The following is a 15,000-nucleotide window of genomic DNA, read 5'->3' on the forward strand; positions in this document are numbered from 1 at the left end:
TAGATCTCAGCATAACATGATCAGTGCCACAGTCCGCGCCTCTCATTGCTCTGGTGTCCAATACCTCCCTTCTGTCTCTCTGCCTGACTATGATGTAGTTTAATAAGTGCCAATGCTTGGATCTTGGGTGCATCCATGTCTTCTTGTGTGTGTCCTTGTGCTTAAATAGAGTGTTGGTTATCAATGCACAAGGTTGTACTTTGAACATTGCACTTGCCTACTCCATGACTGCCTAGCACTCACTCCTTTCCATTTCTCGGTGTCCGAACCAACTCTGGCTTTAAAATCTCCAACGAGTATCAGCCTGTCATCAGTCGGTACAAGCCTGATAGTTTCACATAAATCACTGTAGAACTCTTCCTTCACCTCCTATGTGTTGGTTATTGTTGGGGCATATACACTGATGAGTGTGGCATACATCTTCCGCTGCAGTGGGAGTATCATAGTCATTATCCTGTCGTTGATTGCCACTGGTTCCTCATCAAGCCTTTCTGCTATCTCCTTTCTAACTGCAAAGCCCACTCCTGCTTCTCTCCTTTCTTGAGTTGATCTCCCACTCCAAAAGGAGATGTACCCATGGTCTTCCAAGCTGTCATATCCAGGCAATTTTGTTTCACTAAGTGCAGCTATGTCTACGTTGTACCTGTTCATTTCCAGGGCCACAAGAGCAGTCTGTCTTTCTGGGCGCTGTGATATTGTTCTGTCCAACAGAGTGCGTACATTCCATTCTGCTACGCACAAGGTTGCCCATCAATGTGTTTTCCTCTTCCTTTGAGTACTGCTAGCTTTTGCTGGACTAGCAGCACATTCTTGGCAGATAAAGGTAATATCAGTGGCAAGGACAAGCCAAGACAAACTGACTCCAGTATCTGTTGCAGTGACTGACCAGATGATAGGTTTATTAATCTCTGCTCTTTGTGAAGTGCATGCCACAATGCACCGATTGGCACAGTCCACCACAGATCTTGTGGCAGGTGTGTTTATCTTCCAGGATGTCCAATCTCACCCTGTGCAACTGGGAGTGGTCCACCACCGACCTGTGACAGATATTGTTTTTAGTTCTGCCAGGTTGCCCTGTTTCACCCTCTACGCCCTCGGAAGGGCGGTGGCGTCGGTTGAGTCGCCGACGGCCCGACCCATGGGACAGGTAGTACCGGTTTTCATGGCTATCCAGTAGCAAGGAAGCCAATGCCTGACCTGACCTGGCCACCACCTATTCATCCTATGAAGAACCAATTTGATTCTTCATATTCATTGCGAAATGTGGAAAACAAAAGTAAACCTGTTTCTTCTTAACTACATTGGTTACTTTTCTACCTTAAACGCCTCACTCTTGACCTTTGTCTGTTTTCACTGATTTTTTCCAATCTTTCACTTTTCGCAGACGCACCTCGCATTCTTTTTTGAAATCGTTCTCGAGGTGTGTAAATTCAGTTAAATGTACGTCTTTCACACAGTAGCCAAGAAAAGGGCAGCCCAATATTTGAACAGCTTCAGGAAAAGTACTTCAGTTAGCAAACTTCCAGAATTCTAAACATGGGTAGTCACGCTCGGATGGGGTCAGAAAAGTCCCTGGAGGGCGGGGGAGTGGGTATCGAACTTCCCTATGCATGATAATTACAAGAGCTTGCTTTAAAGTGGCCTCCATCATAAAATGCTGACATCAAGAATATTAACTTGTCGGCCATTTCAGTACAAGTTGTATGCGGCTCACTTTATGGCTGTTTTGGCTTGACATCAGTGCAGTCAAGCCTAAGGGAACAAGCACAGCCTTAGTGCTTTATCTTTCTAGTGTCTAAGCTCAAACTCGCACCGTCTAACTGAATGGTTTGTTGCAATCATTAATGATGACATTATACTGAATGGAAATGGTTACGAGGTGTTTTCCGTAGTGGAATGGAGGTTCTGATTGTAAACGTTTTGCCAACTCTTTTGGTTACGTCTGCAACGCGTGTAAAACGACTATCCCCAAGAATATTAGACGAAGATCTCCCATGCACAGCTCCTAGGGTCCCTCCTCTTCTTGGCGACTTTAGGGGCATTGCTAAACCACGAAACAATGAAACGAAACATCAAAACACCATGTATAACCCCACCATACATTGAATGCTAACCGACAGAGGTTGTATTCTGAGATTAAATATCGTTTTAGGCCTAATTGCCTAAAACGTTATTGCTCCTAATTTCAATCTTAATCTTAATCTCAATTAATTAGAACTATATTGCGCCTCATATAACAGTTCCTTTTTCTCAATAAACGATTTTAGACGATTATACCTAAGTTTCTCAAAAATCCGATTAAAAATGGAGAGAAGAGAGATCGGACGTAGTTATTTGGATCGGTCTCATCATCACACCATCATCACATGTTTTAATTTTGAAGGATATATTCCTGTTAGGATAAACATATCCATTATCTCCGCACGGGGTAAAGAAATTATGCCTTTCGCACATTTCAATGCACGAACATGGCAAGAATAAAGCCCATAAGCCTTATTGGGCGTCGTTTAATATTCTTGGGGATAGTAGTTTTACACGAGTTGCAGACGTAACCAAAAGAGTTGGCAAAACGTTCACAATCAACACCTCCATTCCACTACGGAAAACATGCCCGCCTGCGAACTCGTGGTCCAGTGTTTTGATTATAGTGGATACTAAGACTTGACAAGCTGGTCTCCTCAGCCGTCTCAAGAGTAATTAAGTGCTCGGGAATCATCACAGAAAAATGAGATAACGATAGGTTTCAATTTTTTTATCAATTTTTCTTTCATTTATGGCAAATCGGTCTGAATTGTGCGCTTCGTCTTTCAATTTGCAGAGCTCGAGATCACAGAATCTTTATCATATTGCAGGACTCGATGAATGAATTGAATCTATAACTAGGTCAAGTAAAGTACGATCATCCGGGTGAGTGTGGTCCGGAGAAGGACTGTGTGAGATGACATTGACTGACGTTGCGACAACCTGAGATGAAGATGACTTCCGCTCAGGTTGTCGAAATGTTAGTCAATGTCATCTCAAACGGTCCTTCTCAGGACTGCACTCACCCGGACGACCGTATTTTACTTAATTATGATATGACTCCTGGGTTCAAACCATTTACGATTTTAAATGAATCTATATTAACATTAAAAGGAATTCGATCACTGCCTAGAAGCAAACAACTACATATTATATAGACCGAAAGAAAAGTAAGAGTAAAAGGAAAGGAACGTACACCACTTAACTTTTCTCATTCGTATAAAATAACTTGTTATGACAGGTAAAGATAAAGCTAGATGAAATCGCACAGACCTGAGAAGGAGCGGTTGGTGGGATAGATGCAATACGATAAAGACTCTGTGATCTCGAGCTCTGCAAATTGAAAACATGGCAATAAAACGAAGCTTACAATTCAGAACGATTCGCCATACATCAAAATAAAATTGATGAAAAAAATGAAACTTATCCTTACCTCACTTTTCTGTGATGATTCTTGAGCACGTAATACCTGAGAAATTGCTCTTGAGATGGCTGAAGAGAGCAGTCTTGTCAAGTCTTCTCTATCCACCATAATCATGAATTTCATAAGTTTGCGGTTATATGAAATCGCAAATGTATGATTTATAAATCGCACTTTTGTTATTTAGATATCACAGAATTAGCCACTTTGCGATATAAATCGCAAAGTTCGTCATCTTGCGATTTATAAATCACAAAGTTGGCAATCTTGCGATTTATAAATCGCGACGGTAATTCAACATGTTATTTATAAATTACAGGACAACTTTTGTGACATTTGATAAATTACACAACATATAGCTAAAAAGAACTTATATTATTTTTTTTACATTTAGCGCCCCATATACCTGGGCATGCGTAACCCACCCTGGAAAAAATCTGTACATATTCTATTTGTTTGAATGGAATAAAATCATGTTGGCCTCATATACATTTGGTAATCATTATAAAATAATTTAGCAAGGGGCACTTTGTGTATAATTATGCCAATAATAGCGTCCTTCAGAGTAAGGTGGACAAATTCTCTTGTCAAGCATACTTAAATTCGAGTAACAGACTCCAATTGTTGCTATTGCTAGGTAAAATGTCAAAATGGCAAACATTACATGGAATGGCCTTATAGTTGTATGTGCATTACGTGAGACCCAAATTAGTTAAGTACAGCTGCTTACACCAAACTAAACTATAGGTGACGAAAATATACTGAAAAAAAAAACCCGAATAAATCCGTAATTGAATTATAGATAAAAACTGCTTATCCAGTCAGTCAAGGATTACCTATTCTCACTGCAAGATTCTTAAGAGTCGTTTCATGTGAATCACTTGAAGCCTGCTACAAAGTCAAACTGTTAAGCAAGTGCAGACATAAGCTCTTGTTGTCAGGAGTTCTCTGCATTTTGGCAGATTAATTTTTCGCTAACTGGTGTAGATCAGTGTTATTCATAGTTCATACCAAGTCACTCGTCCTCTTGAAATTCCACAAATGATTTATTAAGCCTAGTCTACACTGCTACATTAGCATAAGTATAACGAAGTTCACACCATTCTCGTCACCAGAGCCTCGGATCGCCCCAAGGCTCTGGGAAACTCTGTGTAAGAGGACATGCGTCGTAGGGTTCTTATAGCCAAAACTTGGCTATTTAAACCTTACGGCGCCTGCTCACTCCTCACATGAATGCACCAATTCCACACACTTTTGATTGTTCTTCACGAAAACGAATAAGAAAACACTTTGTTTCAGGGTTCCCCAGAGCTCTTCTCTCCCTCAGTCAAGAGAAGAGCTCTACGGTCGAGATTGAGTTCATACGCAAGCGCAGTTAGCTCCAGAAAAAACCCGCTGGAGAATGGAACTAGCAACGTTCCTAAGCAAAGTCTTCGGGCTATTACTCCTTCTGTTTCGTAGAAGACGACGACGGCGACAAGAGAGAGAACGGGAAAACAGACTGAAATGATCCTGTTGGGTAAGGGATTTTTTTCGAAAGAGGAAAAAGAACAAGGAGACTCGGGAATTGCAACCAGCGGACCGAGAATTTTATTTCTGGCAATATGTCGCAAAGGCAGAGATAATCGCAAACCGCCTCAGCAAGTTTCTCGGAAAAAAAAAACCCCCGTATCTTTTCGGGCACCATCTTAACTTAAACATAAAAACAGCTGACAATCGGTGTTATGCTTATGTTTCCGCCGAGACCCGGTTTACACAGTTTATCAACGTGACATAAGCATAAGCATAAGCATGAGAAAATGGAAACGATTCCTTTTTCTTATGGTTGTGTTTATGCCTACGTCACTCCCGGTTTACACAGCTTATGCTTATGCTTATGTTTATGCTTATGATTATGTCACAGTGTAAACCAAGCTTTATCAATGGAATCCTATTCTATTTTCATTGACGTGCAGTTAGTCTGTTGGCCTATATCATGGCTTTGCCGCAGCAAAAACATTAATAATATCTCATAGGCTGCCCAACAAACATCTGAGCATAGATATTGGTAGTTAATTCGATCTTTATAAGGCAAAATGTTTTTAAGCTTCGTATGGCTTGCTGAACACAGAACTGCAAGTTAGCAGTCTCCTTGGTTTTCTTTAATCGTCTGTTCGGTCGGATTTTTATTTGTAGGGTTGCATGCCGTCTGTTGCTGTCCATCGTTTTCTTGGTAGCGTAAAGTTTTGCATCGGATTTAAGAAAACCCTTACCCCGAGTATCCCCGAGTCATCCTCTTTAAGAAAACCATTAATTGCAAATATTCTAGCTGAAGTGCCCCACCTTATTGCCATTGCGGTACTATTTTGAAAACTTTCCCTGCCAGCAGAGGTCCCTTATCACGAGAGACTTGAAGTGGAGTTGTTATTCTCTCGCCGTGAGAGAACTGTGCAAGCGGAGAAATTGCTCCTGAGCTCAGTTTCTCTAAAGTCTTCAATAAGAACCGGCTTAGTCTATGCTGTGATTAATTCGACGATTTGATGTCCGTATCCGAATCATTAAATGAATAGTTATTCCCTTGGGAGTAACGATGGGTCAATTTTACCTCACGTGATTTCATTCATGCTGGAAACAAGTATATAACTGATTTTGAACATTGCCTCCTACATATATTATTGTGTCGATCGTCGTTTAAAATACCATGGTCTCCTTTATCCTGAGGCGGGTTATGTTTTTCCTTAGCGGGTACTGCTTGCACTTGTGTCTTGCGCCATTATCACACGCCTCAACATTTGTTTATCAACAAATCGTGCACCTCCTGTTCAACCCCTTCAATGGAGCCATAATCTCTGCGTAATTTTCTTGTGCCACATTTATCTGTTCCTCGTTCACGAGCTCCATGAAAATTGTCGAGGGAATGGCGAGAGAGGGATCGCGTTCCTCCTTGGCGTGCCTAAAAAATATGAGTGCAACTGCAAGGAAGTCCTCATCCGGACAAATGTCGCCAATTCTTTTCTTCACAAACAACTTGTATGCTTCCTTCATTCCACAATTTCTTGCCATTGCATTCACTTTCATCACTGAAAAACCACTTGTCAAACAGATTTCTTGCGAGTAATGATCGGTAACCCTGAAGCAACATTTACCAGTCTGTCCTTCGTATGGTCGTTAAGTCGTTGCAGACTTGCGATGACCCTCCTGCAGTTGCCAAAAAAAAAAGAGTAAATCACTTTAAGTAGTCCTTTGCGATCGTCCGTAGTGAGGCTGCTGTCTTGCAGTTTCAAGACTGGCACATCTAGCTCTGGACCGAACTTCTGGAGGTATGTTTATGACTGAGGTGACTGACGCCTTCTTAGCAAGCTGACAGTCTTTGGCAAAATACCTCTTCTCAATTCAGAAACGACAGCGGCAGCTTCATCTAGTTTTGCGTGGTCTTCACACAGTAATAGATTGCTTTGTGGAATAAAGTAATGTGGTAGATCGTGCGCCTCTAGACACACCTGGAGACGATCCAGCATATAGAGAACGCATCTGCAAGAGTTGCTCTCGTTCCAGAAGAATTCATCCTTGCCCTCACACGCCCAAAATAACAAGTTCTTCAAATAATAAGTAGAAATCACGTCAGGAAAGTAGAAGTTCTTGAGTGTCTTTAGCAAAACCATAACGTGCCGCTGGACGGGGGAAACACTCATTCCAAGCTTGTTTTCTGCCAGTGAAAATGAAGTTCTCCATTCTGTCTCGTCCATGGTCCATTCCCCTCTTGGACCGCTGTCAGTCGCAATCACTGTGGAGGAAGCCAGTGATACTTCCGGGAATTGGCAATAAGTCGCCCTATCAACGGGATGGTGCAGACGTTTACCTCTACCAACAGGTGCCAAATGACAACCAGAGTGGAATATTTCCATGACCAAATCAGGTGAAGGCCAGCCACTTGGACGCGGTCTAACCAACCATTCCATTGCAATCTCTGGGCACGCCTTGGGATACTTAAAAACTGTAGTGTGATCCTTCTCGCTAGTTGCACGCTGACCACAGTGAAATTTACGTGCAGGACCGTGGACTTTAAATGACCATTTCATAATATTCTCCTTTTCTAAACCAAAGGAGTCTCGTTTACGGCCGTCCCAGGGATGCTTTGCCGAGGGCAAGAGAAAGGTGTGGTGGTGGTAGAATACACTCTTGTAACGTGGACGAAGTTCTTTCCATTCGCTAGTCAGCCTCAATTTCGCATACCTGGGATCGTTGTCTGCGCGCTCAACAGTAAATATGGATATCGTTTTCTTTTCATCGTTTTCAACAAATGGGCTTCGCTCTGTCATCCCGTCAGAATCAGGCTGCCAAAGCGTCAGACCATCAAATGGACCTCCGCAGCCGTCAATGTCGCTCTTTCTAAGAAAAAACTGAGGAATGCAAAATCCTTCAATTTGACTTCCAGCCTCCTTATCTTCCTCACGTTTTCCTGTAATAAAGTTCGGATCTGCTTGTGCAACCTTGTGGAATGCTTGCCAACCCATCCAGTCCCCATACACATATTCCACAGGGAACATACAGTTGATGAGGGCGGAAAACGGCTGAAGCCGTAACTGTAAAGAAATTTGCAAAAAGAGGTTCAAGTGACAAAGTCCTCCCCTTCGAAAAAACAGAGGATCCCACACTAGTCAGGAGCCCAATGCTTACATTGTGTGATAAGTAATGGCGGACCGTGAATCCAAAACTCACACTCAAAGTAAATAATCTTTGAATAAAAATCAAAGCTCAAAATTTTACCAGGCAGGTGTGAAGCAAACACACTTTCAAATCTGAAGAAAAAAAGGAAGTGAATTTTTGGTCATTGTACGACTTTCAGATATTTGCAGTTTGCTGTGGAGTCAAGAACTCAAAATACGTTCATGCTGTAATTTGACCGAGTAGAATAAAATGATTTTCAAATTATTGTAAACCTGCGAAAATATCAACGTCACTACTTGATGGAGGTGGAAACACGAAAAAACGACTGAATCAAATATTGCTGTTTTCTAGACTTTCTTTCGGATATTTCACTCTCCGTTTAGTGAAAGCTTTGAAAATCTAATTCATAGGGAGATTTAACATATATAAACAGTAATATAGGTTATATTTCCGCCTGACAAAGGCGAGGACAAATCTGGCTCCAGACGAGTCCGTTATCTTTAAATGTGTGTTTGACGGAGCACCGACCCACCGAAACCCTATCGTTCCCGCCCCAAACACAGAGCTGGAAATGCTTCCTCCCTATAGTCCTTTAATAAGTTATCTCAAAGCAGCAATGAAGGCCGACAACTCGCGTCCGGATAGACGTATGGTTGCCAGAGATGAGGCCAGAGCCCCAGGAAGCCCACTTGGGGTGTTTCCAACACAACAACTACTTGAAGTTCTGCACAGAAATATTGACACGGTGACCGCAGCTAAAAGTGCGCGATGGTACCACGTTATGCAGATGCAGACCTACCTGGCAAAATGTTTAAATTAAGAGGTTATTGATGGGTAAGGTGAAATTCAGAAGAAAATACTTAGCAAATTTGGTTATTGTCCAATTGAAAATCGATGTTTGTACATTGAATGCAAAGAACGCTCAATTGTCTGTACAACCGCATTAATATTTGTCTCATCAACATTAACGCCGTCCAGGAATGCTAATGAATTTCAAACAGTGTAATAAAAATGCTAATGACTTAAATGTTTGTCCATTGTTTCCACTGATTTTCAAGATGGTGTTAATGACTTGAACGTTAGTGCAAATGATAGTATATTTTTCTCTTTCCTATAAATAAATAAATAAATAAATATTGCTAGTGCTAATCACCCTTACTTGCAGTCGAGGACTGAATTGCGAAGGGCGCGGCTCACGACATCGGGCTGAAAGCATACAAAGGCGCCTCTGGCTGCCGCTATACAGTCCATGTTTGATGTCGGAGCACAGCACCACAGCTAGATATTAATTAGCTGTGAGTCGATTTTGATGAGGGAGGAAAACCGGAGTACCCGGAGAAAAACCCTCGAGTCAGGTTGAGATCGACTGAAACTCAGCCCACATGCTGGCCGAGGCCAGAATTGAACCCCGGCTCGCAGTGGTGGGAGGCCCGATAGATAACCACTAAGCCACCCTGACTCCCAAATATGAAGAACGATGCATAAGAATGCCTAAAAGTGTTGTTGAATCAAAAATGTTAACAAAAATGCAAAAATCGTTATTGAATCTGAGTTAGATGCAAACGTTTTTTTGGCGCTCTTGACTGTACCTTCGCGCTATTGGTCCTCATCTCGCGCAAATGAATGAGTCTTTTCTCGTAATGAACAGCAAAAGGAGTAGTTTCCCTTTAATCCGTAAGTAGATTCAACAGAAAAACAGAATACAACAAATGCAAAGATTTCAACATTATTGCACAAAGGCTGAAAGGCAGACATCAAAAGTTTGATTTGCCAAAACGTGGTCCTGGCCCATTTGTTCAAAGTCCCCACGACGTTTATTTTTCCCTGTCTTTTTAACGTTTGCTTTAAATATCTATAGTGTCTGGAGTGAAGTTCTTCAAAACATTTCCCTCATATTGTATCCACGCGTTTTTGCGGGCGTTTGAGTTATACGCAGTTGGGCACTGGTGACTAATGACGGCAAAGAAGTAACTTGATTGCGTCTCTTCAGAAAGAAATGTGCAAAAGTGTAAGAAAAGAAGTCTTGTTGAAAATCTAGAGCTTTTTGTCAAGGTATCAGTATACCCAAATGACAACCTCACGTTGTCACTGCTTCACCGTCACACGTTTCATGAAAACCCCAATAAAGTATAAACATTCTGAAAGCTTAGAAATTGTTGATTCCGATTATTAGTTGATTTAAGGCAAGAAATAAAAACCTATCCTAAAATAGTGATCATTTTCGAAAAGTATGTAGTTTCACAAATTGAGTTCGTTTCCGGTCAGAATTTAACTGGAGAAAGCTACATAGCTACGTTTTCTTCACATGTTCATCTAAAACACCATGTCGGGGAATTTTAATTCCCTTGTTTGTTTTTTTATATGCTGTTAAACTTTAAGTTTTTATAAAACAAGCATTAGCTTTGCTTAAATACTCATTCTTTTCGAAGGAGGCCTGGTTTCCCGCCTGGGTTCCAGGCCCATTTTCAGGGCGGGGTAAGAGCGAGTCCTGGAACAGGACTAGTGCTTCTTAAGTTGTCTAGCTCATGCCCAAAAAGAATTCTGCGTAATTCTGCCATTCCATGACAAGGGAAGACTCCCGATTCTCATTTCATAGTTTTTTTTTTTCATAAGTGTCGGGCCACCCAGTCCTACCAGCAAAACAACGCATCCATTGAAGCTTTCAAAACTTGCCCAGATTGTGTCAGTAGGTCCTGGAATTCGTTTACAGAAAGGCCAGAGAGACAACTTCACTCGTGAACGGCCATGTTTACAACAGAGCATTTTAGGCGTTCCAGTCTGCATGAAACCATCTCTCGCCTAAGTTTTTTTTCCAAGGCTTGCCTTTACCCACATTCTAGCTTAATGATGCCAGCCTGGTGGCTTCTGTAGACGAAAATGGCCTGAAAGGCACTCATAAAATGATTACCTACCAGATTTGAGCCAACTCGCTCGCTCCCTGTCGGAACACAAACGGTTGACATTTGTCACGTGATGCTCTAACATGAGCCCACATATACTGAATACAGCATATGTTGCAATGAGGTAAGTACTTCATGTATCCCTTATTATTATGTATTTAAATATGGGTATACATGGGTGTAAATCGGTATATAATGGTATATAAGGGTATGCATGGGTATAAATGGGTATATAGCGGTATATAAGGGTATACATGGGTTATATAGGGGTATATAAGGGTATACTAGGGTATACGTGGGTATATAAGGGTATACAAGGGTGTATAGGGGTATATAGGGGTATACGTGGGAATATAAGGGTATACAAGGGTATATAGGGGTATACAAGGGTATACATGGGTATATAGGGCTAATTATTTAAAGACACTATACTATATATTTTAGGCAAGAGCCGATACAACGTAGATTTGATTTTAGTGATATTTCGGCTGGCTAAACCAGCCTTCTTCAGGTACAATGAGAGTTTACATTGAATTGCTTCTATGTACATATATATATATAGTAAATGGATGTTGACGTAATACTGGAAAAAATGTGATAAAACATGGCAGTTACAAAGATTTTGAATTCAAATACTAAGAGTCACGGAAAAATAACGGAAATCACTCGAAATAATAAACTGAAATCTAATACGTTTCTTCGCGGATATTAAGACCGTTGGGGTCAATTGTCCTGATTCCCTGGCCTTACGGATCGAGTCTGTTAGAAAATATTTTTTCGATAGGGATTAATTGCATGTCCTTGGAGATGTTGTGGGGAGAGGGGAGGAAATGTTCTGCGACTGTAGTAGGTTTGGATTTGGTGTTAGCGTTATCTAAAGTGCGGCGGTGTTCATTAAAACGGTCTTTTGAACGTCGTTTAGTTTCTCCTATGTACTGTAGATGGCATCTGTTGCATTGAATCATGTAGATAAGGTTTTTAGTTTCGCAAGTTATGTGGAAATTAATGGAGCGCGTTTCGCCGGTAGAGAAGAATTTGTAGTTGGTTAGTCCATGGAAAATGTAAGGACAGGTAGCACAGTTTTTGCCACAGCGAAAAGAACCGGAAGGAAGTGTGGAATTAGAGTGAGTTACATTGGGGGACAGTTTAGCTGTAACCAGCAGATCTCGAAGGTTAGGGGAGTGCCTAAAAGCCACAACAGGTAGATGGAGGAAAGCATTTTTGCAGCGGTCAGAAGAAAGAAGTAGATTGTAGTGTTTTTTGTTGAAGATGGAAGGAAGTGATGGATTATAGGTCGTTATGAAAGGTATGCGTTTGGGTTTGTCTGTCTGTTTAGGTTGTAGGGTATGTGTGAGGGGAATGTCTGCACTTTGTGTACTTTGGGAAGGATGTAGAAACGTCCTGGTTTTACGTCAGGTTGTATCAGGTATTGTTTTGTCTTCTCGTCAATGAGGTCGTCAGTGTACATTCTGTTTACGTATACTGTTACTCGTTTTTGTATGTCAACAGTGATGTCTTCATTTAACTCTTTTCCCTACCTTCCCAACCGCGAGAAAACCGCGGTAAATCTGCCATCGCCAAAAAAAGTTATTTTTCTCAAAAAATATTTAAAGTTAGGGGGAAAAAAAAATACATCATTTTAAAGCTAAGAAAATAAGCTTTCCAACAGCATATAACTTATTTACAGACAACTGAAACCTTTTATAAAAGCGAAAGTTGAACGAAAAAATTTAAGAAAAATAACAAAAAAAAGTTTTCCAGGCAAAAATTGGTCATTTTAGCGTTGATTACGAATTTTTGGCTGGAAAATAAAATTTTCTTCAATTTATCAGCTTTCTTGGCCATAAATTTGACCGAAAACTGATGAGGCACGAATATTTTTGGATTTTTTTGAGATAATCGGATTAGCGATCAATGCGTAATGTGATAAGGTGATGACAAGGCAAATTTGCGACCCGTTGCTAACGGCAACGGAAGCGATCGCATTACGAATAATGAACATCTGTTTGCCAAAAACCACCCAAATAACCGATTTTTCGACGGAAAATCATCCCAGAGGATAAAACTATTCACTGGACATGTAATAAAGGTAAATATGTGCGAGCGAAAGCGAAAACAAGCGAATATTTTGAGGAAAAAACACAATTCTGTGAGATCAAAGGACCATGTGCTCTCAGACACGCATTGCTTCGCTAAATAATTAATCTTACCTTTTCAGCGATTTTAACGCTTGAAATCCCATCCAATGAACCACAAATCCTTTTCTTTATCTATTCCGAAGCATGTAGTGTAATTTTTTGGCTGAATAACTTTAGAAAAACCGCTTCGCGAGAGCTCGGCGATCGATTGAAAATTTGGTCATCGCATCGGCTCAAATTGCCTAAATTAGAATGGCCGTCATGTAGGCGTCATGAAAGCTAGAAAGCCGAGATTTTCAGGGAAACTGGGGATATAAATCCCCAGTAAACACGCCAAATTTCAGCGCGATCGATGAAAAGGACGCTGCGCTACGAATCTTACAAGAAAGATTCGTTCATGAATCATTTCCGGTGCGGGCTAGGGAAAAGAGTTTAAGCGTCGGTAGAATTTAGAGTCGTTAAGTTGTCTGTTACATTCGTCAATGTACCAGGTTTTATCCATAATAACCGTACCGGAACCCTTGTCTGCTGGTTTTATTACAATGTCTTGTCGTTGTTTAAGTTGGTGTATTGCCTGTCGTTCTGAGGTGGTAAGATTGTCGCGAATAGGTTTAGGTTTACACGTAGTGATGTCAAGTTTAACAGCGTCTAAGAATGTATCTAGGGCCTGTTCTCTGTTAGTGGGAGGGTTCCAAGTGCTTTTATTATGGAAAGGGTTGTCTCGTTTGTTCACGTTAGTGGTGTTGTTCTCGTCAAAGAAGTACTCTGTTAGTCGCATACGTCGAGCAAAGTCGTATATGTCGGCTGAGATTTCAGGCCAGTTGATGTGTCTAGGAGTAGGGCAGAATGTGAGGCCACGTGCGAGAGCAAATATCTCGTCTGGAGACAGAATAGAATTAGAGAGATTAATAACAGACGAGTGATCAAGTGGGAGCTTAGCAGGCTTGCTCTTGCGGCGAGAGCGTTTGCGAGTGCGGGCGAGAGTATTAGACATGGATGCGTGACTGGTAATGTGAGATGAAGTGTAGTTGCTGTTAGCAGTTATGTTAATAGGAGTTGTGTTGTTATCTGTAAGATTGTGTTGAGTGAGGACATTAGGCATGGTGGAAAGGTTAACCGTAACATTAGATGTAGTGTCGTTAGAAGCAGTATCTTGTGGAGGTATAGCGTTGTAGTTGGCTCGGTGTTGAATGAAACGGCGGACGGGTGTAGTTTTCTTCGTGCGTCTGTTCTTGAGCAGAGACTCGAGCGATAAGGCCATCGAGTTGAGTTTAGAGGCGTATAATGAAAAAAGTTCCGAGGAGTAAGAGTTTCGAAGAAGTTCCATATGATGACATAGTTCCATATTTAAGGTGTTTATCTTATTTTTGCATTCTTTGATAAGGAGTTTCAGATGTTTGTGAGCAGCTTGATGAGAAATGTGTTTCCATTTGCGGTTGAACTGGTTGTCGGAGTGTAGTGGAGTGTAGTGGAGGTTTCCCCGCACACATACCCTACAACCTAAACAGACAGACAAACCCAAACGCATACCTTTCATAACGACCTATAATCCATCACTTCCTTCCATCTTCAACATAATAAAAAAAACACTACAATCTACTTCTTTCTTCTGACCGCTGCAAAAATGCTTTCCTCCATCTACCTGTTGTGGCTTTCAGGCGCTCCCCTAACCTTCGAGACCTGCTGGTTACAGCTAAACTGTCCCCCAATGTAACTCACTCTAATTCCACACTTCCTTCCGGTTCTTTTCGCTGTGGCAAAAACTGCGCTACCTGTCCTTACATTTTCCATGGACTAACCAACTACAAATTCTGCTCTACTAGCGAAACGCGCTCCATTAATTTCCACATAACTTGCGAAACTAAAAACCTTA

General features: G+C 41.3%; 2 protein-coding genes across 3 annotated transcripts in view; both read right to left on the reverse strand.

Moving 5' to 3' along the window:
* Positions 1 to 13,340, reverse strand: part of LOC138048281 (uncharacterized) — a 23,839-nt gene extending 10,499 nt beyond the window's left edge. The window contains exon 1 of one of the 2 annotated variants that reach the window (XM_068894618.1): positions 13,200 to 13,340. The gene's annotated coding sequence lies outside the window, so the exon portion shown is untranslated. Of the gene's footprint in view, positions 1 to 5,764; positions 6,457 to 13,199 lie in introns of those variants that run through there. The other variant, XM_068894599.1, reaches the window with a different exon arrangement.
* Positions 6,448 to 8,200, reverse strand: LOC138048122 (uncharacterized). Its single transcript, XM_068894590.1, has 2 exons — positions 8,189 to 8,200; positions 6,448 to 8,004 (listed from the first exon to the last, which is right to left on the reverse strand). Exon 2 carries the CDS (start codon positions 7,966 to 7,968, stop codon positions 6,748 to 6,750), a length of 1,221 nt encoding a protein of 406 aa, XP_068750691.1. The 5' UTR covers positions 7,969 to 8,004; positions 8,189 to 8,200; the 3' UTR covers positions 6,448 to 6,747.
* Positions 13,341 to 15,000: the final 1,660 nt, after the last annotated feature.

This window comes from Montipora capricornis, chromosome 1 (genome assembly GCF_036669925.1).
Source record: "Montipora capricornis isolate CH-2021 chromosome 1, ASM3666992v2, whole genome shotgun sequence".
Taxonomy (NCBI): Eukaryota; Metazoa; Cnidaria; class Anthozoa; order Scleractinia; family Acroporidae; genus Montipora; species Montipora capricornis.

Bases quoted from the DNA above. Each gene is read 5' to 3' on its own strand.
- LOC138048122 (XM_068894590.1), bottom strand. From the start codon at position 7,968: ATGTTCCCTGTGGAATATGTGTATGGGGACTGGATGGGTTGGCAAGCA.